The following is a 27,597-nucleotide window of genomic DNA, read 5'->3' as shown; positions in this document are numbered from 1 at the left end:
TCACGTTCTTTCTCCTCCAGAGATCCTCATATCTCTCAGATACACCACATATCTTTCCTGATTCCATAAGGATAGCACTCCATTGTAAAACATTTCTCAGCTTGATTCCAACTGAAAATATCCATTTTTTTTTCATTATTCCTTTGAGCTTTTCATGACTATGGTTCCAAGTGTTGGCTCTGACTTTCATAGAAGGTGTGACCTTTGTGCAAATCCCTTCTCTGTGCTTCATTTTCCTTCTGCAAGTTGATTAGCATTAGACTAGATCAATGCTGGAGTCTCTTTCAGCTCTAAATCCTATGTATTTTGATGGTTTAGGAGTTGGTGACATTCCAGGATGTGGCTGTGGATTTCACCAAGGAGGAGTGGCGCCTCTGGACCATTCTCAGAAAGAGCTGCACAAGGAGGTCAGATGCTGGAGAATGCCCAGAACCTGCTCTCCCTGGGTAAGGACCAAGACTTCCCCTGGTAACTGAATCTGCCTTCAAAAGGAGTATCTTCATTCCCTCCCTGGTGGGCAGAGTGTGGGGTATTATCAAATCTTAGAGAGGCCAAAGTGCCAGCCTCCTGTGTTCAAGCCTCCTGCCTGCCTGGTTTTGCTATGAGAACTCTTGGCATTGTGGGAGAGGGAACTGGGAGCTTTGTCTACAAAATCTCTAAACACTGATCCTGGCCCTCATTTCCTTGAAGACGGCAATGAAGGGAGCCTTCTTCCTCCCAAGGCTGCCCTTCCTCTTTGGAAATGTTTTGTCATTAGAATGTTCTCTTTGTTAATAAGGATTAGTTGGTACTCTGATCCTGGTGTTACCCTTGGATACCAAGTGTGCCCTTGTTCTTCCATCAGCCATCCCCCAAATTCAAGTAGAGATGCCAGGCAAGAAAGGGAAGGGAATAAGTATTTGGATACATCTCCAATTAGCCAGGCACTAGCCTCCTGGCTGTCTTCATGTACCTTATCTCACTTGATCCTCACAACAGCCTTTTGGGTTTGGTGCCATTATTTATAGTTGAGGAAAATGAGGCAAATAGAGAGGAAGTGATTTGCGCATGGGCAACAATGAGGAGGCTTTTGAGGCCAGATTGGAGCTCAGGGCTTCCTGCCCCGTGTCCAGCTCTCTCCTCTGTCCTATCAGCTGCCTCTGATTTCTGGGCAATGCAAGCCATGGGATGGGGGGCTTTCTTCTATGAAGGAGGTAGACAAAGTCAGGATTTTCTGACTGTCCCACCACTTCTCACAGCCCCCAAAGCTCCTGGCAAGAAAGACCCTGGAAACCATCTTTGTGTCGTCCTCAGGACCACCTGGTGGAATTCCCCCTTTCACCTAATGGGGACTAAATGACAAGTTTCTCTCCATCCTCACACCTGATTTATTCCCCATGCCCAGGACTTCCCATTCCCAGAGAAGGTTTGACCAGCCAGGTGAGCAGGAAGGCCTGAGGAGCTCCTGTCCAGGTGAGTGAGGGGAAAGCTGGAGTGTGTGGGCTCTTATCACCTGAGCCTTCTTGATGTTGTGATACAGGGAAAGCTACACTTGGGGGCAGGAAGCCCTGGCTTGTCATTGCTTTTCAGACACTTTTTAGCAGTAAGATCCTGGGCAAAGTCATTGAGCCTCTGAGCCTCAGTTTCCCCATCTGCACATTGAGGGGTTTGGACTCCATGGCCGTCCAGTTCTCTCCTAATGATGAATCAATGATGCTGTTAGAAGTCTTTGGCTGGGAATTTGGGGGCATGCAACTCTCCTGCAGCTGTCTGAAGAGGGCTGAGGCTGTCTCATAGGAGCTCCTTCGGAGACCTTCCTTAAGCCAACAAACACTTAGTTTAGTGCCTACTGCATGCCAGGCCCTTTAGTAATCACCAGGGATAGAAGGAGATGCAGGGGACACTCCCTGCTCTCAGGGAGCTTGGTCCCTTGGGAAAGACAACACAGACACAGCTGTCATGTGTAATGATTGGAATGACGCCACCTACTGGAGACTTGCTGTGGAGAGCTCCACCATGAGGAAAATGCCTCAGAGGCATTGTGCTTTTCCTTGGTGTCAGGAAATGACGTTTGCTCATGGGTGCTGTCTATCAAGTCTACCAGCCAATCAACTGGAGGAGCCTCCTATGGTCTGGGAGGAGACAGGAAGGATGAAAGGGAGCCTGCGCAGAGAGCGCAGGCCTTTTGGGTTCCGGACTTGATGGTGGTGGCGGCAGAGGACTTCACAGGAAATTTGAGGAAAGATAGGAATGCTAGGCTGTTAGAATTTCTGTTCTCAATCCTTTCTTTCTATTTTCCAATAAACCGTTAAAAACCTAACTCGTTTTATCAGTGATTTTTAGTCAGTTTCCCCCAAACTGGGGAACACATTAGAATCCACATTTAGAATCTTAAATTACACACATGTAGAGCATAAACCAAGGCCAGTCCAGAGAAGAAGGTTCAGGGGACTGGAAGAGTCTTCTTGTAGGAGGTGGGGTGTGAGCTTCTACTTCAGGGGAGCCAGGGAGAGCCTTCTAGGCATGAGCACCTGGCTGGGCAAATCCATGGAAGTGGGGGATGGAGCGTCCTGTTCCTGAAACAGAAAGGAGGCCTCTGCCCCCTGGATTCTGGCCCATGTGGAGGGCAAGCAAGGTAAAAGAAGACTAGAAAGGTAGAGAGGGGCAGTAGATGAAGGGCTCTGTGAGCCCAACAGGGGAATTTGTCTTTGATCTTGGTGATAGGGAGCCACTAGGGGTTTTGAGTGGGGAGTGACATGGTCAGGCAAGAGCCTAGGAAGATGAATTTGACAGCTGGGGGGAGAGACTTGAGGGAGTGAAGCCAACCAGCCAGTTCTTGCAATAACCTCAACCTAACTCAGGGGTGAGGTTGAGTCCTGAACCAAGAAAGGGGCAGTGTTGGGAGAGAAAGGGATGTGTTTGAGAGGGTTGCCAAGGTAGAATCCATAGGACTGTGTAATAGATTGATGGAGGAGAGAGAAAGTGTCTGAGAGCTAATGAGGAGTGGGTGACGCCCAAGTTATGAGCCTGGATGATGAGGAGGGGGGGTGTCCTGGATGCTAACAGACAAGCCAGAAGATGGGAGCATCAGGGGAAAGATAATGACTAGTTTGGGGTGTGTTCTGAGGAGTCCAGGAGGGAGTCATGTCCCACAACTGAGAGAGAAAAGTAGAGAGTGTCAAGGAAATGTGGATGGTTGTTAGTATCAGAGGCTGCAAAAAAGCACTAAGAATGAGGATGGAGAAAAGGCCATCGGTTTTAGTGATTCAGAGGCCATTGGTAACTCTGGAAAAAGCTGCTTCAGCTGAATACTGAAGTGGTGAGCCAGGCTGCAGAGAGCTTTGGAGAAGTTAAGAGGAAAGGAAGTGGTGGCACCAATGACAGATGGCCATCTCCAGCTGTTCAGTCAGGAAAGGGTTGGAAGATGTAGGGCACTATGTCATGGTGGGGAAAGGAATCAGCTGACTTTTCATGCATCACATAGTCTTGGTTATATTTAAACCAGTAGGGGGAGAGAGTCAAAATTAGTGGAAAAACTGAGTATGAATAAGGAGGGAATTTGCTGGGGGAGAGGATGAGATGGACTGGGATCATTTATGTACTTACGTGGGTTTACTTGGGCCAAGGAGGAACAGAAGGCATGTGACCTGTGCAAAATGAGGAGATAAAGTAGCTGTAGGTAAATATCTCATTTGGCAGTGAAATATGAGGCCATGTTCTGATCAGAGACTTGCTAGGTGGAGGAGGCACGAAAAGAAGTGGAAAAACTCAGTGGTGAGCGGGAGAAGGAATCAGTTGGTGAGCTATCCAAGGATTGCCTTGCCCACAGCGAGGGCCCAGCTGAGGGTGTGTAACTAAAATTGTAATTGATCCAGGCAGCCTAGTGTCAGGTTTTTCTCTAGCTCCATTCATCAGGACAGGAATAGGGCTCTTTGCCCCATTCTGGAGAATCATTGGTCAGATTCATGTAGGTGACAGCCTCCCTAAGGTTGGGTAAATGGTAGGTGGTGACTCTCAAGTCTCCCCTAGCAGGATCAGGGGCTTAGAGGCCTTTGCCATCTTCTGTATTGAGTCTGATCTGGTCTCATCAGGGTTAAAACTGTACTAAAATAACTACTTGTAGGTGCTAAGGTACAAGAAAGAGAAAGAAACAGAGTTAAAGCAAGCACATATATTTGAGAACTAGGAAAGTACACAGACATGGGGGTGGTTTGAGGGTAACCAGATCATGGAACTTACTTGTAGCTGATTCTGGCAAAGGAGAGTGTTTTGGTCTGGAAATACCTAAGTTCAACAGGCACATAGATAGATGGAGAGAAGGAGAGAGGAGAACGGTGGTTTATGAAGGAGAGAATAGTCAGGGTGGAAAGAATCAAAATCATGATGACAATGATAATACCTAACAATTATATGGTCACCACTGTGTGCCAAGAGCTTGACAAATATCCCTGGGAAGGGGGTGTTATTATTTCCTTCATTTTACAGATAAACTGAGGCAAAGAAGTACTGATGTTCCCAGTGTTGTAGAGCTAGTAAGTGTTTGAGGCTGAATTTCAATTCAAGTCTACCTAACTCCTGGGAAATGGTTTTATCCACTGGGCCACTTGGCTGCCTTATTATGGGAAACACATTTCTATCCTAGATCTTCTGGAAGTGGGGGAGATTAAGAAGATAAGAGATTCTTCAGATAGTGGTTCACCCAGACATCTGGGGATGGGATTGAAGGAAGCCAATGCTTGTTGAGTAATAGGGATCATACCATTTCAATTACTGATGACTGGTGTGATCCTATTCCCTTCCCACCCCATCCCCATCTACCGGTCAGGCGGAGAGGAAAGATAAGAAGAAGATAAGACAGAGAAAAGAAAATTGTCATAAATAAGGGAGAATAAGAGAAATACCTCCATGAAAAATCATGATGATAGCACAATGCATTAGAAAGGAGAACCCTGGGGCAGGTAGGTGGTGCAGTGGATAGAGCACCAGCCCTGGAGTCAGGAGTACCTGAGTTCAAATCTGGCTTCAGACACTTGACACTTACTAGCTGAGTGGACCCTGGGCAAGTCACTTAACCCCAATTGCCTCACTTAAAAAAGAAGAGAAAGAAAGAAACCTACAATTTGTGTTGATGCAAAGATTCACACTGCACTGAAAATAAAGGGAGATCATTCTGTAATTCATGTTGTAATTATGCCCCCAAGTCATTCCACTCTGTCCTTGATTCAATAACTACAAGGAGACCTTGAAACTGAAAGAGATCAAGATCACTTTTCACACACACACACACACACACACACACACACACACACACACACAAATGGAGATGCTACTTATTGTTGTTACAAAAAGGAAAAATTTAAATAAAGGTGATGCCCATATACAGACAAAGGTCTGCAGAAGTGATGGTCCAAGAAGATAATGGGGACCTTATCGTTTCCTAAGAAATGATGAAAGGGGCAGCTAGGTGGCGCAGTGGATAAAGCAGTGGCGCTGGAGTCAGGAGGACCTAGTTCAAATGTGGCCTCCGACACTTGACACTAGCTGTGGGACCCTGGGCAACTCACGTAAGCCTCATTGTCCTGCAAAAAAATAAGAAAGGAAGGAAGAGGAAGGAAGGAAGGAAAGGAAGAAGGTAGAGGAAGGAAGGAAGGAAGGAAGGAAGGAAGGAAAGGAAGGGAAGGGAAGGGAAGGGAGGGAGGGAGGAGGGAGGGGAGGGAGGAAGGGAGGAAGGGAAGGAGAGGAAGGAAGGAAGGGAAGGAAGGGAGGAAGGGAGGGAGGGAGGGGGAGGGGAGGGAGGGAGGAAAGGGAGGGAGGGGAGGAAGGGAGGGAGGGAGGAAGGAAGGAGGAAGGAAGGGAAGGGGAGGAAGGGAAGGAAGGAAGGGAGGAAGGGAGGAAGAAGGAAGGAAGGAAGGAAGGAAGGAAGGAAGGAAGGAAGGAAGGAAGGAAGGAAGGAAGGAAAGGAAAAAGAAAAGAAGAGAAAAGAAAAGAAAAGAAAGAAAAGAAAAGAAATGATGAAAGTCCTCAGTTTCAGAGAAACCTGATCAATGCAATGGACAGCCATGACACCAGAGCAAAACAGGGTCTTCCAAAATCTCTTCTTCTTGGACTCCCTTTCAATAACCCCTGCAGAAAGTGTGTTGTGATCCCCATTGCTCATGGGCCTATAATTTCAGAAGTGTTTCTTCTTCATGTTCAGTGCTCTGTGAATCTTAGCCATCTACCTGCTGTGCTACAAGCTCTATTTTAATTTCTAACCAGAATACAATGAACTGGCCCCTTGTAAAGAAAAGAGAATTTTAGAAGCTCTCATGCAGAGGAATGGAAATTAATTTTATGTTAATAGTTCCCTAACCTGTCACTAAAATGAATCACTAGTTAGTATTATAAAAGATTTGTGGTGGCTTCATGTATTTTTTGTAATTGGGCTTATGTCAAGTGGTATATTAATTGATAAATGCACTTGAAGTTTAGTTTGCATATATTGCTTTGATTTTCTTATTTTTAAACTATGTTTATATAGAAAACAAAATTTTTAAGGAAAATCTCTTTAACGGTCTTGTTTTCACCCTGCAACACTGGTTACATTCTCACAGAAACGACTGAAGGACTGACCTGGCTGCGTGCCAACCAGTTCCTTTGAAAATCAACCTCATAGTAGGATAGTGATATAAGTAGAAGAGAATGTCAAATTTATAAAAAGCCTTAACATGATAATAAGAAAAATCAAGTCCTACTGTCTAGATACAATCTCTGTAATAATTCGTGCTTTTTGCAAGCTAGCTTTGATGTGCATGCTAGTGGGCCACTTGATCATGGATCATGATCAAGGAGCCTGGTCAATCGTCCGCAGGAACAAAACCATTTGTAACATCTCCATCTGGTGATTACATCACTGAGGAGATATAACTACAAGGTAACTGGAGAAAGAGGGAATACCTCTGGTGCAGAGACAGAAAGCAAATGAGGGTCTATGCATGTCTGAGATCATGGGCATGGATGGGCTAGAAATAATCTAATATGCCTCATGTGAGGAAAAACACCCAGTGCCAATGCACTCGTGATGGGGGCTCATCTATAGCACCAAAAAAAAAATGATTTTAAATGGGATCACCAAGGAAATTACTTATGCTTAAAGATATGAGATAGTGAAATAATATGACTATTGAGTATATATGCAACTGTTAAGGGCTAAAATTCTAGCTAGTCTGTCTAAAATATCTAATGAGTGGTCGCCAATAATTATAAACTTTAGCAAGAGTTATACTTTTAAGCATTTATTAAGGAGAATAAGAATTTGGTAAAGAGAGAGAAAAAGGCCTAGATTCCTATCTATTAAAGGGAGAGACACATTTCTAGCTCCGCTCTCCACCAGAGTCCAGAGGAAAGAGAGCGAGAGTGAGCGCCAGTCTCTTCCTTCCTCCTCCCACTAGTCCGTGTCACTTCCTGATGCCAAAGAAAAGACTCCTGGTCTTGCCCTCAAAGACCTTCGCTTCATGGGCAGAACTCTTCTACAGTAAGTATCCAGCAGGGGGCGTTATTCCAATCGTTTACAGTCCCCCCTGTTGTTCCTCAAGAACAAAATGGTTTCCTTGACGGAACAGTAAAAACAATATAATAACTATTGCTAACTAATAATATGTGAACAACAATATAGAAAAGGAAGAGAGGAAAGTTTTGTCCAGAGGGGTGATTTTTTGTCCTCATGAACCGACGCTTGACATTGGTCTTGCAAAGGGAGGGCCTCTGCAGAGAATACATGTTACAGATGGTGTATATTATAACCGAAAAAGAAAAGAGAAAAAAAACAAAACAAAACTGTTCATTTAAAGTCTCTGAAAGTCTTTTCTCAGATGTCCTCGTGGTGTAATTGGAGAATGGAAGTCTTTTCAGGGGTTGATGTGTGATGCTGAAATCAGCCAGGAAAATTTCCTACAAAATTGAGCTTAACACAACTTTAAAATAGCTTTAGCAAGTATCAAATCAAACAATGAAAGTGTCTCAAAAACATGTCTAAGGGAATTCAGAATCTTAGTTGTTACTCATGAAACATATAATAAAACAAAAATTGAACTATTCTTAAAATTATATTATTATTATAGTCCCCCTTTATGGAGGGTAATTGAGAAGACAACTGCTGCGATATTAATTTTAAAATAATTTTATGCTTTGTTTCATCACTTTTTGCATGATCTGCCTAATTATCCCATGCCAGTATGAGAAATTAGAAAATCGAATATAAGTGGTAACAGGTGTCAAGGCCAATTCAACACTGTTATTTATCAGGACACTGAGATAATTATGGGGGTTACCATAAAAGAACAGAGAAATGATTGGGATATGAGCTTCCCACACTTGACAATATATACTGCCCATACAGTATGCCAGGCTTATAAATAGGTGGAGGGAATACATGTCCATGCCACTGAACATATTGGAGGAAACTGAGTCAGACTTAATCTGATTGCATGGGATTGAGATGTGCCAGGGCAGCAGGCTATATAGGAGGAGCAGAGAAGCCAGGTGTAGAAATGAGATTGGGTGGGATGAATACATTCCAGCCTTCTGTATCAATATTGGTGGGGAAAAAGAGAAGAAAAATAGAAACAAAGTGAATCAACCTCAACAGTTGTCAAAAGCCGTTGCCTCGGCCAGACCTTGACTTCATGCATGTCTCCCCTCATGTGGACAGTTCATGTCTGCTCTTGGCATGTATTCCTCTTGTGATGGATGCATCTTGGCCAACTGGCATCTGGATAACTCAGAATAAAGGCAATTAATGTCTTAAATGATAAGTTCCCAGTATCCAAATCTCATATGGATTTAAAAATTGAGGATAATAAATGATTGCAAAAAATGTGATACATCTTGACTCAGATACAATATATAATTATGCAACAATTTCAATAATACCCCTATTTTTTACTTAGTATACAATTACTTTCGTGAAAAATCAGAACATATTTTAAATACAAGTTAAAGCACAAACACAATCCCAAAGAAAACTTTTTTGAAAAAAGAAAACTTTTACAAACATTCCCCTCTTTTTTTTTTTTTGGAATATGCTTATCAAAAAATAATACTTCTAAATCAATTTATACTTGCCATGGAAACCAATTTGCCAGTGAAATGCTTTAAAGAGTTTGATCAAATAATCAGTTGAGGAAAAAAAAAATAACAAAAACAAACAACTCAGAATATGGGAGCACAATACTCCTAGAATTAACATTGTATTATGAAATCAAACCACTTGCAATTTTCAAAAATTAGATAGATAAACGATAGAAGAAAATATACATGGAACAATAAAAGACAATGAAATTCAAACTAAGTCTAAATGAATGTGAACTTAATATTAATAAGAGTATTATAAAATATAAACTGATCACATGACTATAAAAAGCTTTTACAAATATTCTCCTTGTTTTAAAAACTAAGTATAAGACACAATCTCAAAAGCATGAAAATCTCTATGAAAATAAACCCATTACCATTAATTTCAAAATGTAGAAGTAAGAGCATAGAAATCCTATGTAACCTCTGAACTGATACAATTACGCTGAGTGAATTCAGAACACTTTTGAGTCCGATATCTAAAATCCCCAATACTCATATCAATACCTTGCTGCTTACTTCTACATTTCTGTACAATATATACCCTTCCATGCCAAAGAAGCAGAGTCTTGAACTATGTTGATGATTGTCATTCGTATTCAGCTTAAGGTTTTCTTCTTTAACCCCTCTATATTGTCTGTCGGGCTTTTCACCATACAAATGCTTTTATAAGATTACTAATTAAAGACAAAAGCAGGTTAGCAAAATTACGAACAAAACGAGCATATCTGGAATTTAAAGGGCTTTTTAAGGTTGTCTCAGAAGCACAGCCAGACTGGGGAAGGCTGAGCCTGAAGCTGCAAATGTAGTTAGAGAAAGTTGCGCATGAGCATTAGATTTCTGGACTTCCCAGGCCAGGGGAAGCAATGGGCTTGGCCATGGGAGGAGTAGAGGGTGGGGTCTGGAGAGGGAGGGGAGGGACCAGCACAATTTGAATCAGACTTGATTTTGAACACAGGCCTGGATTCCTCTTCCCCCACTTTGCCTCCAGGTGCTAGGGGATTAAAAGCTTCTAGAGGGTGGGTCATTGCCTCCAGGCATGCAAAATTAAAGCAACAATTAGTGTTAGAACTGGGAAAAACTGTAGGAATCTCTTCAGGTTTCTCTGAAAAAGGCATGGTTGGGAGAGGGGAGATATTTCCTTGTGTGTAGTAAGTTGCTGGCTCTTTTAACAAAAATAAAAAGAAAAATAGAAAATCCACAAAAACAAAGCATTAACATGATCTTATCTCCCATTTGTCTGGGTTAAACAGACTAAAATCAAAATAGGGGAATTAGGGAGTTTAAAAAGGTCCATTTGAAAAAATTTAAAGGAAAACACAGCCAGTACGCCAGTACTTAGCAGATAAAGGGAGAGGGAGGGGAATTTCTTACCCAACCAGAAGATCAGAAGAAGACTGAGGTTTAGCTTTCCTCTTCGTGGTCAGCCATCTGTTAAGACTCCTGGTCTTGCCCTCAAAGACCTTCGCTTCATGGGCAGAACTCTTCTACAGTAAGTATCCAGCAGGTGGCGTTATTCCAATCGTTACACAACAAATGACATAATGCCTATAGATCTGAATGGGTTATAAGATGGATATAACTCTGAACATTATCACATGACAACTGAAAAAAGTAAATCCCTCAGATTAACATGAAATTTATTAAAATGACTGTGTGATAGAATATTAAAATTGGTGCATACAGAATAGTAGAAAGATTACCTGAACACAAAGGAATAGCATTGTCATAAAAAACCCCCCAACACATGGAATATAAGGATTGAAAGTAGAATGAAGAACATCTGCCTAGTGCAGTGTACTGTGTACACTCAGTCCGCCAGGTTGAGTTCTAATCTTTACTGCAGAGATTTGGGTAAGGTCCCTCAGCCATTCAGAGCTCCTGACTTGAGTTGTAAAGTATAATGAGAACGCTCAGCTTGCCTGTGTCTTAGGTTGTTGTGAGGGTCCAATTTGATGGGACCGTGTGTGGAACTCTGCATTAATTAACGCATCCTATCGATGTGAGCCAATAGTACTTTAAAATGATTGATTCTGTCGATTGCAGTTTGAAAACTCTTCTTTGTGATAGGGGAAATTAAAAATCACTCATTTTAGGGGGCAGCTAGGTGGCACAGTGGATAAAGCACTGGCCCTGGATTGAGGAGCACCTGAGTTGAAATCCAGCCTCAGACACTTGATATTTACTAGCTATGTGACCCTGGGCAAGTCACTTAACCCCCATTGCCCTGTAAAAACAAAAAATCAATCATTTATTTTCTGCCAACAGAAGGAAGAGGATATATTTATGTTGTGTATGTGTTTGTTTCCATCAGACGCAGAGACCAGATTTGATGTTGAGGAGAGGAGCACAAATCTGGAAATGTCCTCTTGGAAAGACTATTTTCATGATACTGAGGACAGGGCTGGGCTTGCTAAACATCAAAGAATTCACACTGAAAAGAAACCTCTTAAATGTCATGAATGTGATAAAGTTTTTGGGACAACTATTCCTTTATTGTACATCAGAGAATCCACAATGGAGAGAAACCTTATGGATGTAATCAATGTGGAAAGGCTTTCACAAGGCACTCCACTCTTGCTTCACATAAGAGAATCCACACTGGAGAGAAACCTTATGAGTGTCATGAATGTGGTACAGCTTTTAGTGTACGCTCTTATCTGATTAAACATCAGAGAATCCACACTGGAGAGAAACCTTATGTATGTGATCAATGTGGAAAGGCTTTTCGATGCAGCTTCAGTTTTGCTGCACATAAGAGAAGTCACACTGGGGAGAAACCTTATAAATGTAGTCAGTGTGGAAAGACTTTCAGACAGCGAGCTAATCTTACTGTTCATCAGAGGATCCACAGTGGAGAGAAACCTTATGAATGTAATCAATGTGGAAAAGCTTTCACACAGCACTCTCATCTTATTCATCATTGGAGTATCCACAGTGGAGAGAAACCATATGAATGTAACCAATGTGGAAAAGCTTTCAGATGCAGCTTCAGTTTTGCTTCACATAAGAGAATACACACTGGGGAGAAACCATATGAATGTGATCAATGTGGAAAAGTTTTCAGGAGGCACTCCACTCTTGCTTCACATAGAGAATTCACACTGGAGAGAAACCTTATAAATGTAATCAGTGTGGATAGGCTTTCAGACAGAGAGCCAATCTTACTGTTCATCAGAGGATCCACACTGAGAGAAACCTTATGAATGTAATCAGTGTGGACAGGCTTCACACAGCACCCCCATCTTACTCATCATCGGAGAATCCACACTGGAGAGAAACCTTATGAGTGTCTGGAGTGTGGTAAAACTTTCAATGTACATTCTTCCCTTACTAAACATCAGAGAATCCATACTAGAGGAAAAGCCTCATTAATATCCTCACTATGGAAAATCATTTAGGCTTAAGACATCCCTTATTTCCCATGGAGAATTCCCATGATTGTGGAAAGCCATTCAAATGGAGAACAGAGCTTTTAGACATCAGAAAATTTAGCTTAGGAACTAGCCCTATAACGGACTCAACATGGGAAGGTCTTCAGCCCAAGATCATCCCTTCCTTTACATCAGAGGATACATAGAAGGAAGAAGACATGAATGTGCTCCATGAGCACCTGCCTTTTCTTGGAAGATCAAGGTCACTGGACACCTCAGTATTCACACTGGGAAGAAGCCATATAAAAGCAGTCATTGTGGGAATGCCTCTACCTAGATCTCACACATGTGTGTGCATTGGGAAAATCTTGCTATACACAAAGCTCGCATATCCACTGTAATTATTGCAGTGACGCCATTTGCTGGGAAGTTACTGTAGGAAAGCACCGCCATGAGAAGAAGGCATCTGAGGGCAAGCCATGCTGTCAGGTCCTTGGCATCAGGAAGTGATGTTTGCTCGTGGGTACTGTCTATCAAACCTGCCAGCCAATCAACTTGAGGAGCCTCCCATTTCTGGGAGGAGGATGCAAAGTAGGAGCCAATGCTGGTGGGGGGGCTTCTCCCTCTTTTGGTTGGAGACATCAGCTTGGTGGAGGACTTCAGGTGGGAGTTTAGGAAAGCTAGGATTTCTATGCTGTAAGAAATCTGTTCTCAATCTTTCTCTTTCTTTTACTATCTTTTAATAAATCCTTAAAAGTCCTAAACTCATTTATCAGTGATTTTACCCAGTTTCCCCCCAAAACTGGGGGGACAGATTAGAATCCACATTTAGAATTTTAAATTACACACCACTTATTGAGGCAAGGCCTCTTCCTGCAGCACAGACCTCATAGACATGACAGATTTCATCCTGTGCATAAAGCCCTGAAAATGGATTGGATTTTTCAATGTGACTCCCCAAAAATATTCCATGGTATTCCTATGTCAAAGCTTCTTAAGCCATTCCCCAGTTAATCAGTATTGACTTTGTTTCATGATGTTAGCTGACACAAAAGGTTTTCGCATAAATTTTTTGATATCTTTTGGATATTTGTTCTCATAGTGATTTTTTTAGGCTGCTGGGTAGCCCTGTGGATAAAAGGCTATCACTGAATCCACAAGGTCTGAGTTCAAATTCATTCTCTTACTGTGGGACCCTGTGTCCTTTTATTTATTTATATATTTATGTGCACACATACACATATATGTGTGTCTACATACATACACACATGTATGTAAAATGTGTGTGGTATGTTCTTTTTATTTCATGGTTGTAAATTTTAAAATAAAATAAAATGTTGATAGGTGCTTTCTGTCATTTTTTGCCAGTTTTGAAGGTGTTCTCTATTTCTTGGATATATTTCCTTTTATTGCCTCATCATCCCCTTATGGCCTCTTCTAGGAGGGACCAGCACATCCAGAGATGTCATCATCTCTCCCTGTGGAGCTCCTACTTGGTCTAGCTGGAAAAGAAGGCTTCTGCCCCATCTGATTCTCCTTGTATGTCTCCATTGTGTGATGTCATTTTCTCTAAACCTTCCTGGTCTCCAGTCCAGTGTATTCTCCTGACCTTGCCATTCCATGCTTTTTAGGTTCTCCAGACATATTAAAACTATGCCAATTGGGTGCTGTTGTTTTTTTTTTCTATTTTGAGGTTTTGCATCACTGCTCTGATTCTTTCTCTTGTAACAGGATTAATGCAGAAATAGGATTAATGTTATTATGTGTATATATATGTGTGTGTATATATATATATATCTATATGTATATGTATAGAGATATATAGATATAACCTATATCAGATTACCTGCTGTCTAGAGGAGGGGGGAGGGAGGGGAGGGAGGGAGAAAAATCTGAAATTGTAAAGCATGTATAAACAAAAGTTGAGAACTATCTTTACATGTAACGGAAAAAATAAAATACCTCATACATTAAAAAATAAATAAATAAATAAATAAATAGTAAAAAAAAAAAAAAAAAGAAATGCTAAAAAAAAAAAAAACTATTCCAAGACCTTCTATCTCTTTTATCCTTGATCATGGTTACAAGGAAACTTGTGTATCATCTCCCCATATTAGAATGGAAGCAATTTCTCCTTAAGGACAGCTAGGTGGTTTAGTGGATAGCATGCTAGGCCTAAAGTCAGGAAGAAGGATCTTTGTGAGTTCAGATCTGGCCTTCCTAGCTATGTGATCCTGGGCAAGTCACTTCACCCTGTCTGCCTTAGTTCCTCATCTGTCAAATGAGGTGGAGAAGGAAATGACAAGCCACTCCAGTATCTCTGCCAAAAAAACAAACAAACCCAAATGGGGTCATGAAGAATCGTATATAAGTGAACAGCAACAGCAACTTATTCCTGATTTGTTCTCGATGATTTTTTTCATTTCCTTTTTTATGTATCTCTTGACTCCTGTCTTTGTACTTTGGAGTTTGTCTTCTCTCCTTTTTTTTCCTAATAATGTCTGGGAGTCCTCTATTTCATTAAAATGCCACTTTCCCCATGTAGAATATTACTTATCATGGGTAATTGATTCTTGGTTAAAAGCTGGTACCCTTTGTCTTTTGGAAAATTCCATGCTCTCCACTCCTTTCAGTGTTGGCTGCTAAATCATGTATGATCCTGCCTGTGGCTCCTTAGTTTTTCAATTATTTATTTCTGAATGTTAAGAATATTTTTATTTTTGATTTAAAGCTCTGGATCTTGGCTAGGAGGATCCTCTGAGTTTTCCTTTTGGGTTTTCTATGCAGAGATGACCAGTGGATTCTACTTTCAGTTTGACCTCTAGTTCCAAAGAGATCTGGAAGTGTTTTTAAATGTTTTCTTGAAATAAAGTTTATGCTCATGATAAGTCTCTTACTCTGGCTTGATATTTTCCACTATTTCTAGTTGAATTTACACCCACAATGTACTTTTCTTTGAAATTTGGCTTGGTGATGTTTCTTCTGGTTTTGTGCTTTGAGCAGCCCTGTCACCACAGTAGCTTTAGTGGTGGGGTGTTTTTTTTGTTTGTTTGTTTGCTCATCTTTCAGGCCTCCTTCCTGATTATAGAGTTGACATCAGGTTTAGGCTCTCTACACTTCTAGGGGAAATTTGAAGTTGCCCTATGTACTGTCCCAAGTTTAGGGAAAATTAGCTAGGGTTCTAATATGTAGCTACTTAGAAATTAGAGCCTACTGCACCAGTTTGGGGCATTAAGCATTTATTAAAGCATATTAAATATTAGTAAAGAGATAGTACATTGCTCAGAAAGATCAGAAGCCCTAAATACCTAGGATAAAGGGGAGAGAGAGAAAAATCTGTATCCTGCCTCCTTGAGTGTTAAAAGCCAAGAGAGCATGTCCAAGCGGAAGCCTCCTGCAGTCTAAAGGAGAGGCGGCCCTTCCACACTGCTCAAAGCTAATTGGCTAGCATCATTCAAATAATTTGGTTTACTCGACTTGAGGAGGATTGTCCACAAACTAACTTCCTTTAGGTAGTCAGGAAATGTAATTCTCCTGACTCTGGGCTGACCTTAAGAAAGGTCAGCCAGGTTCTCTGGGTCTCATAGAACCCCATTATTTTCTCATATGTCCAAGATGATCTTGTTGGTGCTTTATGGGGGTATTGAATGATTTATTATTCTAGGATCTCAGAGACAGCTCAGACTGGGGAGCTGCAAGCTTTCAGTGCTCCCAAAGTGGTCTGGTTCCCTACCCACAACCCTGTCTGAGCTCTGAAAATTTCTGAATTGTGTTTGAGTCTGAGCAATATGTCTATGGCCTTTCCCCATGTAGAGTTTCAGTAGATTACTGTTGGATCCTGTCAGTATAAGCCATTTGGACAAGCTTCTTGAAAGTGACAGAACTGCAAGGATGCCTTTTATCTGAGATTCCTTTCCTGGTTATTTATCTGTAGGCTTCAAATTGGGCTGGAAGCTGGACCTCAGACTCCATTCCAAACCAGAAACACACAGCTACTGCTTACTTCTGAATTTGTTTTTTGAATATGCTTATCAAAAATAATACTTTTGAATCAATTTACACTTGCCATGGGTACCAATTTGCCAGGGAAATGCTTTATAGAGCTTGATCAAATAATCATTTGGAAAGAAAAAAAAAATTTAGAATATGGGAGCACAATACTCCCAGAATTAACATTGTATTATGAAATCAAAACCATCTTGCATTGTTTTAAAATAGAGATAAATGAATACAACAAAATACACATGGAAGAATAAAAGACAATGAAATTCAAACTAAAGAAATCTAAATGAATATGAACTTAACATTAATAAGAGCATTACAAAATATAAACTTGATCACATGAATATAAAAAGGTTTTACAAATATTCTACTTTTAAAAAAAAACTAAGTATAAAACACAATCTCAAAAGCATGAAAATCTCTATGAAAATAAACCCATACCATTAATTTCAAAAGGTAGATGTAATAGCATAGAAATCCTATATAACCTCTGAACTGACATTATTTCTCTGAGTGAATTTAGAACACTTTTGATTCTGATATCTAAAATCCCAGTCCTCATATCAATACCTTGCTGTTTACTTATACATTTCTGCAAAATATGTCTTCTTGAAATATGATGATGATTGTCATTTTTATTCAGCTTAAGTTTGTCTTCTTTAACCCCTTTATATTCTCTATTGGTCCTTTCATAATACAAATGCTTTATAAGATTACTAATTAAAGTCAAAAGCAGATTAACAAAATTATGAACAAAATGAACATGTCTGGGATTTAAAGGGTTTTCTAAGATTGGTTTGGGAGAACCACAATAGGTTGAGTCAGAATCACAGCTTAGCTGGGGTAGGGTCAAAGCTGTTTGCTCTTGTAACAGAGTAGAAGCCGGAAATGCAGGTAGAGAAAGGTGTACATGCCCAAGCTCAGGACCCGAGAAAGATCTCTTGACTTCCCTGGTGGGAGGATCAAGAGGCATGGCCGTGGGAGGAGTAGGAGGTGGAGCCAGAGGAGGGGGAGGGGACAGGACCACCTCTCCCATGTGGTGCACAGCTGGGGAATCAGGCTTGGTTTCGAACTCAGGCCTGATTTCCCCTTCTAGAGGCCAGGTCATTGCCTCCACGCATGCAAAAGGAGAGAAATGCTTAGTGTTAGAATTTGAAAAAAGTAAAGGCATGGTTGGGATAGGGGAGGATGTTTATATTCCCTTGTATGAGCACCTTGCTTGCTCTTCTAACAAAAATAAAAATAAAAATAGAGAATCCACAAAACAAAGCATTAACATGATCTTATCCCCCATTTGTCTGATTAAACAGACTAAAATCAGAAACTGATCACTTAGGGAGTTGAAAAAGCCCATTTGAAACTTTAAATAGAAAACAGCCGGTACTTAGCAGTACTTTCAAGTTTAAAGGGACAGGGTAGAGGAAATTTCTTACCCAACCAGAAGATCAGAAGATCAAGGTTCAGCTTTCCTCTTCATTGTCAGCCATCTGTAAGGAGCTAAAATTCTAGGTATACTATCTAAAATCTAATGAGTGGTCGCCAATAAATTAAAAGCTTTAGCAAGAGTATTTAAGTGTTTAAATATGTATTAAAGAGCATTAGGATCAGAGAGTAAGGAAAAAATCTAACAATTTCTAAGAGACCCCAGCATCCAACCTGCCATGGTGAGGTCAGGAACCAAAAGAGGAAGAACCCCTCCACTAGCACCCGATTCCTACTTCATGTCCCCCTCCCATAAATGGAAGGCTCCTCAAGTTGATTGGCTGGTAGCTTTGATAGACAGTACCCACAAGCAAATGCCACTTCCTAACACCAAGGAACTGACCACATGGCTTGCCCTCAGATGCCTTCTCCTCATGGCAGAGTTTCCTACAGTAGCTCTCCAGCAGGTGGCGTCATTCCAATCATTACACTTTGTATGAACTGATGCAAGGACAAATGAGTAGAACTTTGAGAACCATATACAGTGTATATTATACATACCCAAGGATTATAAGAATGTACATGGAAAGACTAAAGCAAGCAGTAGTAACTGTCCAGAACAGTGGATATCTATGAGATCAGATAATGAAAGAGACTCCTCTCTTGACTGAGTTGCTATGGGAACTTACTAGCATGGTAAAAGGTTATCTCCACTGCAGGCGGACTGGTGTGCTTAGCTCATGCCATTGGTCTCCTCCCCAAAAGGGTGGTCCTTAAGAAAAACTGGCGTCTTTCAGTTATCCTAACCGACTGTTAAAAAACTTTCATATTTTTTTTACCACACCACTAAGCATGGGCTGAACCTAGTCCAAGCAACAAATGTATGGAAAATTAGAATGGACCAGACATGATTCCATGAAACAATGAGCAAGATTAAAATAAAATGTAAAAACTGAAAAAATAGAAGAAAGTGTAAAGTATTGCTTAGAAAAATTTCTGACCTGGAAATCAGACTAAGAAGAGAGAATTTAAGAATCATTAGACTGTCTTAAAACCATGACCAAGAATCTTAATCAAAGAAAACATTAAAGCAACAACAACAATACTGCCAAGTCTCTGAAAACTAGATGTCAATGTGGAGCTAGAAAGATTCTATCAAACATCTAGAAAAAAACCTCAAAATGAAAACTCACAGGATCATTGGAGCCCAAATCCTGAGCTTTAAGGTCAAAGAAAAAAATACCACAAGTACTCAAAAAGAAAGACATTAAGGAGCCACAGGCAGGACTACACAAGATTTACCATCCACAATTACAAAGGAACAGAGAGCTTAGAACATTCCAGAAAACAAAGGCTACTGAGGAGGGGAATGGTTAGAAACAGTGACCTCATATAATGGAGATTCAAGAAGAAGTCTGTACAACAGAGGAGGATCTGGTGGGAGAAGAATCTGGCATTAGAACATCTGTCTCATCAGAACTGGTCAAAGGAAGGAATCCAGATAGCTGACACTTGTTTGAGCACAGGTGCGTGCATGTGTACACATATACATGACATGGACAATGCAGGAATGTTAATCTTGGGTAGACAAGTTTTTAACAGGTTTGGTTTTTTTCTAAGGAAAGTGGGAGGGGTAAATGAAGTTTTTGCTGAGTGAAAAAAAAATTTATTTTAAAAAATCCAAATAAGATACATTCGGATATCTTTTACAACTGTGGCAAGGAGCATTCATAATTCAAGATGTGGAGAATTTAAGAAATTAATTCTATCTACATAAAATTTAAAAGATTTACATAAGGGGCAGCTAGATGGCGAAATGGATAGAGCACCGGCCCTGGAGTCAGGAGTACCTGAGTTCAAATCCGGCCTCAGACACTTAACACTTACTAGCTGTGTGACCCTGGGCAAGTCACTTAACCCCAATTGCCTCACTAAAAAAAAAAAGATTTACATAAAATAAGTAAAAATTAAATACCAAGATAAAATGTAGAGTGGAGGATATATCAAATGATACATCAGATATGACCCTAAAAAGAATGTATGTCAAAATCGAGAACTGACACCAATATGTACTGTTAAGGGCTAAAATTCTAGCTAGTCTGTCTAAAATATCTAATGAGTGGTCGCCAATAAATTATAAGCTTTAGCAAGAGTTAGACTTTTAAGCATTTATTAAGGAGAATAAGAATTTGGTAAAGAGAGAGAGAAAGGCCTAGATTCCTATCTATTAAAGGGAGAGCACATTTCTAGCTCCCTTCTCCGCCAGAGTCCAGAGGAAAGAGCCCGAGACTGAGCGCCAGTCTCTTCCTTCCTCCTCCCACTAGTCCGCGTCACTTCCTGACTCCTGGTCTTGCCCTCAAAGACCTTCCCTTCATGGGCAGAACTCTTCTACAGTAAGTATCCAGCAGGTGGCGTTATTCCAATCGTTACAGTACCAAGACTCATTGCTGATAGATAAATGTTGAAATCTTATGAAAGTTTCAAAAGTCATGACAACTATAAATTTCCACATGAAAACATTCCCCAAAATGTTCTCTACATCCAGAAAAAAACTGTGGATTCTGAATGCAAATTGAACCATACTGTTCCTACTTTTTTTTTGTTTTTGTTTTTTGAGGTTTTTCCCTTTTGTTCTGATTCTTCTTTCACAACATAACTAATGCAGAAATATGTTTAATGTGATTTTACACATATAACCTATATCAGATTGTGTTCTGTCTTGGGGAGGGGGGAGGGAAGGGAGGGAGGGAGAAAAACTTGCAACTAAAAATCTTATGAAAACAAATGTTGAAAACTATCTTCACATGTAACTGGAAAATAATAAAATACTTTTTTAAGATTGAAAAAAGAAAGAAAACATTCCTAAGCAAGAATAATAAGAAAGTCATGTTAAAATAATCTTGCCCTTTTTCTGAAGGGTTGACTGTAAGAGAATGGTGAAATAAGGGAACATAATTGGTGACAACCCCCTTCCACTGCCCAGGTCGTAAAAGAGAAAAAAGCAATCGAGTTGCTGATAAGCTGCAAGATTTCATGAAAGAACACATCTGCATGGTCTGGAAAACATATTTAGGATAAGAAAAAGGACTTGTGTCACAATGATGTCAATTGAAGAACTGTGTTTGGTAAAGAGAGCAAGCTAGAGTGGGGTCAAAGGTATAAAAATTGGGGAAACTGAGGGGAATTTGAAGGTGTCTCCCACAGAACGTCTACACACCTGTGTTCAGCTTAAACAGGTATGTATTCAGCCTGCTGCATGTAGAAGTCAAGGACTTCTCTTCAGGCTGAGATAGTTTCAGCCTCCTGATTTTCATGACCCAAACATTATGGTGAGGGAATTTGCTTGATGGACTTGAGGTGAAAATGAACCATTGTGTGGAAAAGGAGCCCTGCAAGTTCTCTCTAAAACCTTCTATGGTTGTTCCTGCACCACCAGCATGGAAAGGGAATCTAAAGGAACTAAATTCCATATAAGAAGCATTTGGGGGGCAGTTAGATGGCGCAGTGGATAGAGCACCGGCCCTGGAGTCAGGAGTACCTGAGTTCAAATCTGGCCTCAGACACTTAACACTTACTAGCTGTGTGACCCTGGGCAAGTCACTTAACTCTAATTGCCTCACTTAAAATAAAATTTAAAAAAAGAAGCATTTGGGCTGATTGTCACGTGCAATCAGAGGATTTGGACAGGCAAAGGCAACTTCTGGGACTCCTCTAGAGAAGATGGGTGACAAATTGGCTGATCTGGTATGCTTTAACCACTAGGATTTAACTTATTTGTATTTAATGTCGAATATGTTGTTGGCATTGTCTGTAGTTTGTGTTTTAGTAATTCCAAATTGCTATTTTCCTGTGTCCTCAATAGCCAAAGAAAAAAGTATGTAAAGAATGAAAATTTTTCTGCAGAATTTTCAGTCTTTAAAAAGATGAACTCTCTCCCCCTGCATTTCTAACTCTAGCCAAGTTGGGGGGGGGGGAGGGGCAGGCAGAGTAGAGATGCACAAGAGGAAAGAGAATCTTCTTCCCAGTCTGCAGAAATTTATGGCATTGAAAACTAATCAGAGATTAGCTGTGTGACTGACATGTGATTTATCTACTATGAATTTCCAAATTGTGAGTCATGGAGTAAGGCTTATCTCTACAAGTTTCCTGATTTCCAGCTGTTTGGGGAAGGAGAGAAGCTTCATTCCCTCATAGTGGAATCTTACCACTGAGCTAAGGGAAGAGGGCTCCATCCCATCATGTTTCCACCCTAGTCTCAGGGAAAGAAAAGCTTTCCCTCTCCTGCTCCAGGTTCTCCTTCTGTCTCCTGAACTTTCCAAGACTCTGGAAGGATTCAACCAGTGATCATAATACCACTGACTTTGAGAAGTTCATTGGTATTGTAAGTCAATTTTGTGATAGCACACTTGCCCAGGTTCTGGATAATGGACAATGCTCTTGCACTTTCCCAGTCACCAATGGAGTGAAGCAAGGCTGTGTGCTTGCTTCCATGCTTTTTAGCACTATGTCTTTAATGACATTGTCAGACACCTTCTTTAAGGATGAAAAGAAAATGGCATCAAGGTCATCTATGTCACTGCAGGTAAATTATTTAACTTGAAAAGGCTACAAGCCAAGACTAAAGTGGAAGAATTGTTCCATGGGTTTTTTTTTGTTTGCAGATGATTGTGCACTCATTGCAACCTCTGAAAATGAGATGCAACAGAATATAGATCAATTTTCTTCCACTTTTACTAATTTCCACCTGACAACACCAAGAAAACAGAGCCTATTCATTGTGGTGTTCAGGCGTTTTGTCTTGTTCTTCTGAGACAGCTAAGATCCTTGAGTTACCTCTGCTGTACAGTACTGTCACACTATCTTCAAAATTAGAATGTTTTGCTTGAATACAAAGTGTATTTCTCCTAATATTGTTGATTTTCTTTTTAATTTTTTTCTAGATTGTCCTTCACTTCTCTGTATTTACATTCCTAATCAATTGTCTTCTCTCTTGTTTCTCTGGTGACATTTGCCATCACAGATTCAAGGTTTTCTATTTTACCCAATAGCAGGCCATACCTTTTGCTCTAAAAATATTAATTTCTCTTTTAAACTCCCAGGTTGTGGTTCCACGTTCTCCCATTCCACAGGGTCTCATTTTATCAAGTGTTGGATTGTTTTCCTTTATTTTGCAGCATATAGTCAAAGATGCCTGACCTAGATCTAATAGATTTACTAGATCTGGAGACCTTATTTTCTTGTACTGGTAATGTTTTCCCTGTTGATTTATCTACTTATGTTCAAGGTCTCTGAGTTTTCTTCTTGCTGAGATGTTCAGAAATTTTAGTCTCCCTCCCCTCCCCCCTTATCTTTCCCTGTTTCTCACTTTCTGACTCCTTCCCCTCTGATGGTGATTTTCTTAGGGGCAGAATCTCAGTGTCATGGCCATGTGCCATGCTAAGCAATTCACAGTTCACCAGTCCAGGTCTCTGCCCTGAGGCACTTCTGTGGGGAAAATCTCCTTCTCCAGCTCATTTTACAGATGAGGCACTGAGGCAAACAGGGTCAAGTGACTTTCACAGGGTCACATAAGGAGGAAGTGTCAGAGGCCATATTTGAACTAAAGAAGAGATGTCTTCCTGACTCCAGACCTGGCACTCTATCCATTGAGCCACCTAGCTTCCCTAGAGTAGGCACTTAGTAAATTTTTATTGATTGATCGATCATGTGACCCAAAAGTCCTGATTAGCATTGTTCAAAAGTAAACTAGAAATAAATGAGTTCCTCCCTCACTCGAAGTCTTCTAGTCGACACTAGATGATCAATTGTTGTGTATGAGGTAGTTGGGATTCCTTCTTAGGTACATATTCTACAACATGACTGTTGTGAGATTTTTAAACTATATCTTTTTTAACCCTATAATAGTTAGCCAGTTTTCTTTGTGACATTTACTCATGACCTATCCCTTGTTATTGTTCAGTGTTGTCTACTTTATCAAATATTAAACCTTTATACTTCTACCTGTTTCTGAAATCTTTGGAGTCTTATTTTGGTGAACCAGGAACAATGAACACTTTTACTGTAATAATATGCATTGAAGTATAGAAGGTTATCTCCTTTCATTTCTTTTTCATCACTATGCTCTTTGGTATTCTTGGTTTTTCATTACCTACATACAAATCATCTTCTAAAGCTCTTTTCAGTGTTTCCTTCTGCATGAAATCAGTACATGCTATGAAGTGACTAATTCCCTTAAGGAGTCTATTGATCCTGATCACTTTGAATGTCATGATTAATGGATAGAACTTCTTTTCATTTCCTGGTTGTCTTATTTTTTAAAATTTTATTCTGAATTTTAAAATTTTATTCTGGACTCATGTTGAATATTTATATCACTCTTCTGCACAGAAAGCCTTTACTCATTTTTATCATCAAATATCCTTACTGTCTAGTGGACATTTTGAGCTGGATATACCATGGGCACCTCAAACTTCATAGGTTTTGAGGGGAAAGATGAGTTCAGTTTGGGACATGTTGAGTTTAAGGTGTCTACTGGATGTTCAGTTTAAGACATTTGAAAGGCAGTTGGTGATTTGAGGCTGGAAGTCAGCTCAGAGTTTAGGGCAGGAGAGGTAGATTTAAGCATCATCAGCATAGAGAAGGTAATTTAATCCATGGGAGCTAATGAGGTCACCAAGTGAAGTAGTATGGCTGGGGAAAGGAAGAGGGCCCAGGACAGAGCCTTGAGAAACACCCATGGTTAGCAGGCATGGTCTGGAGGAGAATCCAGCAAAGAAGACCTGGAAGGCAGGGTCAGAGAGGTAGGATAAGCAGGACAGAGAAGTAAAGAGGGTAAAAGGCAGCTTCTTCAGTTCGTCTGGTTTTATAGTCCTCTGATCATTAAAGCATTTGGACAGGGATTTCAGTGATGATTGTGTAGTTAGTTTGGTGGGGCAGCTAGGTGGCACCAGGAAATCGGTGGTTACAGTGGTTAGAACACCAGGCCTAGATTCAGAAAAACTGATCTTCTTGAGTTCAAATTTGGCCTCAGACACGTATTGGCTGTGTGACCCCGGGCTAGTCTCTTAACCCTATTGGCCTCGGTTTCCTCATCTGTAGAAAGAGCTGGAGGACATGGCCAATCACTCCACTATCTTCCAAGAAAAGTGCACATGAGGTCATGAAGAGTCAGAGACAGCACTGAACTACTGACCAACAACAAATTGAGTTTGACTACAACATGGAGTCCATGCTGTGGAGCAGGCCTGTGAGATAAAACTGGACAGGAAGGGTGTCTTGACTAAGGAGGGACAGAACACTCAGGTGTAGGGGCCAAATTTAATATGGGGAGAGTTAATTGGGTGGCTTGCCAAAATATTGGGGTTCAGAAAATAATGAAGGACCTCTAGGTCCAAAGTTTCCTCCCTTCCAAACTGCCTTTTTTAGCTATTTCTCCCAGACCAATAAGAAAGGAGATTAACAGCCTCTTTTCCACAAACAAATCAGGTTTTACTAATGGGAATAAAATACACAGGAAAGGTGAAATTAATTAAGCCAATGACAAGGGAATAGGGAAAAAGAAAAATGGGTAAGCTCCCTGGTTCTAGCAAAGAATGACACAATCCCCAAACTTGCTTACAGCTCAGCTCATTCAAAGAGATGTACTCACCACAGGGGAAGGGGGGTAGGGGCGGGAAGGGTCCATAGTTTCAATAGGAAACAGCTGTGCAGCCCCTTTGCCGTCTGCTCTCGGAAGCTCACCAACAGGAAAGACGAGCTCCCCTCAGTGAGCTTTCCCTTTTCTACTTTTACTCTCCCTCCCCCAAAAGGGAGGTCCTTCAAGCTGGATGTCAGAGAGTGGTTCCCCTGCTGACATCAGCAGCATATGTCACTCAGGGTGGGCCAGGTGTGGCCCATATCCAATCATCCCAAGTAGGTACCTAGCCAGTTTCTCAAACAGTACTAGATCATTCAGGTGGGACCCCTGGGCATCTGCCAAATTCCATTATTTTATCACACAGGCTTCCTTTCAGAAGTCAGAAGCACCTGAAGGTTGGGTCAGGGAATAACACTGCCCATCCCATGGTGGTCCAGGTAGTTCAGGAACCTGTCTGTTGGTTGGATCAGAAGAGGGGAAGACTGGAGGCATGTCCTGACAAAATGCGGGGGTGGTGGGGGGAGAAATGCTAGGGGAAGCTGACAGGTCTGGGAAGGAAGAGAAGGGGATACATACAGGGCTACTTATTGGCTATGGGCTCTAAGGAAGGAATTGAGGACTTTCATCCTGGAGAACTGCATGCATGGAGGCCATAGAATCACAGAATTCAAGACCAGAAGGGACCCAGCCACTCTCTGGTCCAAGTTACATTCTCCCAGGTCCACGTTTCAGGAATCAGTAGCATCCAAGGATGTGGCTGTGGCCTTCAGCCCGGAGGAGTGGACCTAACTGGGTGCTGTTCTGAAGACCCTGTCCAGGGACCTGACCCTGGAGAGCCAGGAGCACCATGTGTGTCTCCCTGCTTTGCTCTGGGCCTCAGCTTCTCTCCTCTGGACACTTTGACCTTCCTTCCTCCAGGCTGTGGGCCACCTACAGTGCTTGCCTCAGTGGTTTCTGCCAGCACAGTCATTTTCAAGGATACTTGGAATGAATCCATCCTTTAGAGCCAAGAGTCAGAGGGCTTTTTTCCTGATCCCAGGATACGCATCTTTACTTTGTACAAGTGAAAATTAGCAGCTTCATCACCCTGGACCAGTCCCTTCCCTCTTCTCCAATGAGATCAGGTGTCTCCTGCCCTTTCCTCCCAGGGCAGTGATTTCCTTCCGACCAAAGCTCCCATGAAGAAGACAGGAAAAGTTCCCATTCTCTTAGCCTGGGAGGGTCTAATGGAATCAGAGCCCACAGAAGTTCTGTGTCCCATCTCTGCTTCTTCCCCCCATTCTGGGAATGTCATCCAGAGCCCCCTTCAGTGAACCTTTGAACCCCACTATGAGCTGCTCTTATTTCTTCTGTTTCCTGGTAGAAATAAGCTGGTGTTGAGTACTGAGGTGACTGCCCCAACTGCTTCTCCTTTCTGTCCCATGAACAGGGCATCCAATATCCAGATTAGATTGAATCTCAGCCTGGATTCTTGAGCGACAACTCCCAGGAGGCAGCTGGTCTGCTGAGCAATTTCTCCATGTTGTTTGTTGAGTTTATTGTTGGGCTACTCTGGGTTCCCAAGGTTTCCAAGTGACTTTTCTTTAATTTTCATTGAATAGAGGGTCCTTGGATTCAATTCACTCTGCATCAGTTCCTAGAGGTCCTCCAAGCTTTCTCTGGGGACTTTGTCATTTCTTAGGGAGGGATAGTATTCCATTGCACTCATATGAGATTCTTTGTTTTGGATGCCACTTTCTTTTCCAATTTTTGCCACCTCCAAAATTGCAGGTATAAGCATTTTGTATGCAAAGCTCCATTTCCTCTTTCTCCAATCTCCTTTGGGCCTAGGCCTAGCAGTGGCACAGCAGGGTAAAGGGCATTTGCTGTTGGACACCTGCCTTGTATGACTCCAGATTGCTTTCTGTAAAGCACAACTGTGTGCCAGGACCAAAATTCATCAGTTTTCTCTTCTCTCCCTTGTCTAGCCATGAACTCTGCCTTCATCCATAGATCAGAAAGGTCATGTCATCCCTGCTCCTCTCCTTCTCCCCCATGTCACCCTGTATAAGTCATTCATCTCCTGTGTAGCTT

General features: G+C 41.2%; 1 protein-coding gene across 1 annotated transcript; it reads left to right on the top strand.

Annotated features, from left to right (window-relative positions):
* The first annotated feature begins 337 nt into the window (after positions 1-337).
* LOC122748473 (zinc finger protein 2 homolog) lies at positions 338-26,313 on the top strand. The gene is made up of 4 exons (XM_043994103.1): positions 338-468; positions 11,564-11,813; positions 11,898-12,160; positions 26,244-26,313. Exons 1-4 carry the CDS (start codon positions 338-340, stop codon positions 26,311-26,313), a joined length of 714 nt encoding a protein of 237 aa, XP_043850038.1.
* The last annotated feature ends 1,284 nt before the right edge of the window (positions 26,314-27,597 follow it).

The sequence above is a fragment of the Dromiciops gliroides genome, chromosome 3 (assembly GCF_019393635.1).
Source record: "Dromiciops gliroides isolate mDroGli1 chromosome 3, mDroGli1.pri, whole genome shotgun sequence".
NCBI classification, from domain to species: domain Eukaryota; kingdom Metazoa; phylum Chordata; class Mammalia; order Microbiotheria; family Microbiotheriidae; genus Dromiciops; species Dromiciops gliroides.
The sequence above is the reverse complement of the archived record's forward strand: the minus strand, read 5'-3'. Positions and strand labels throughout refer to the sequence as shown.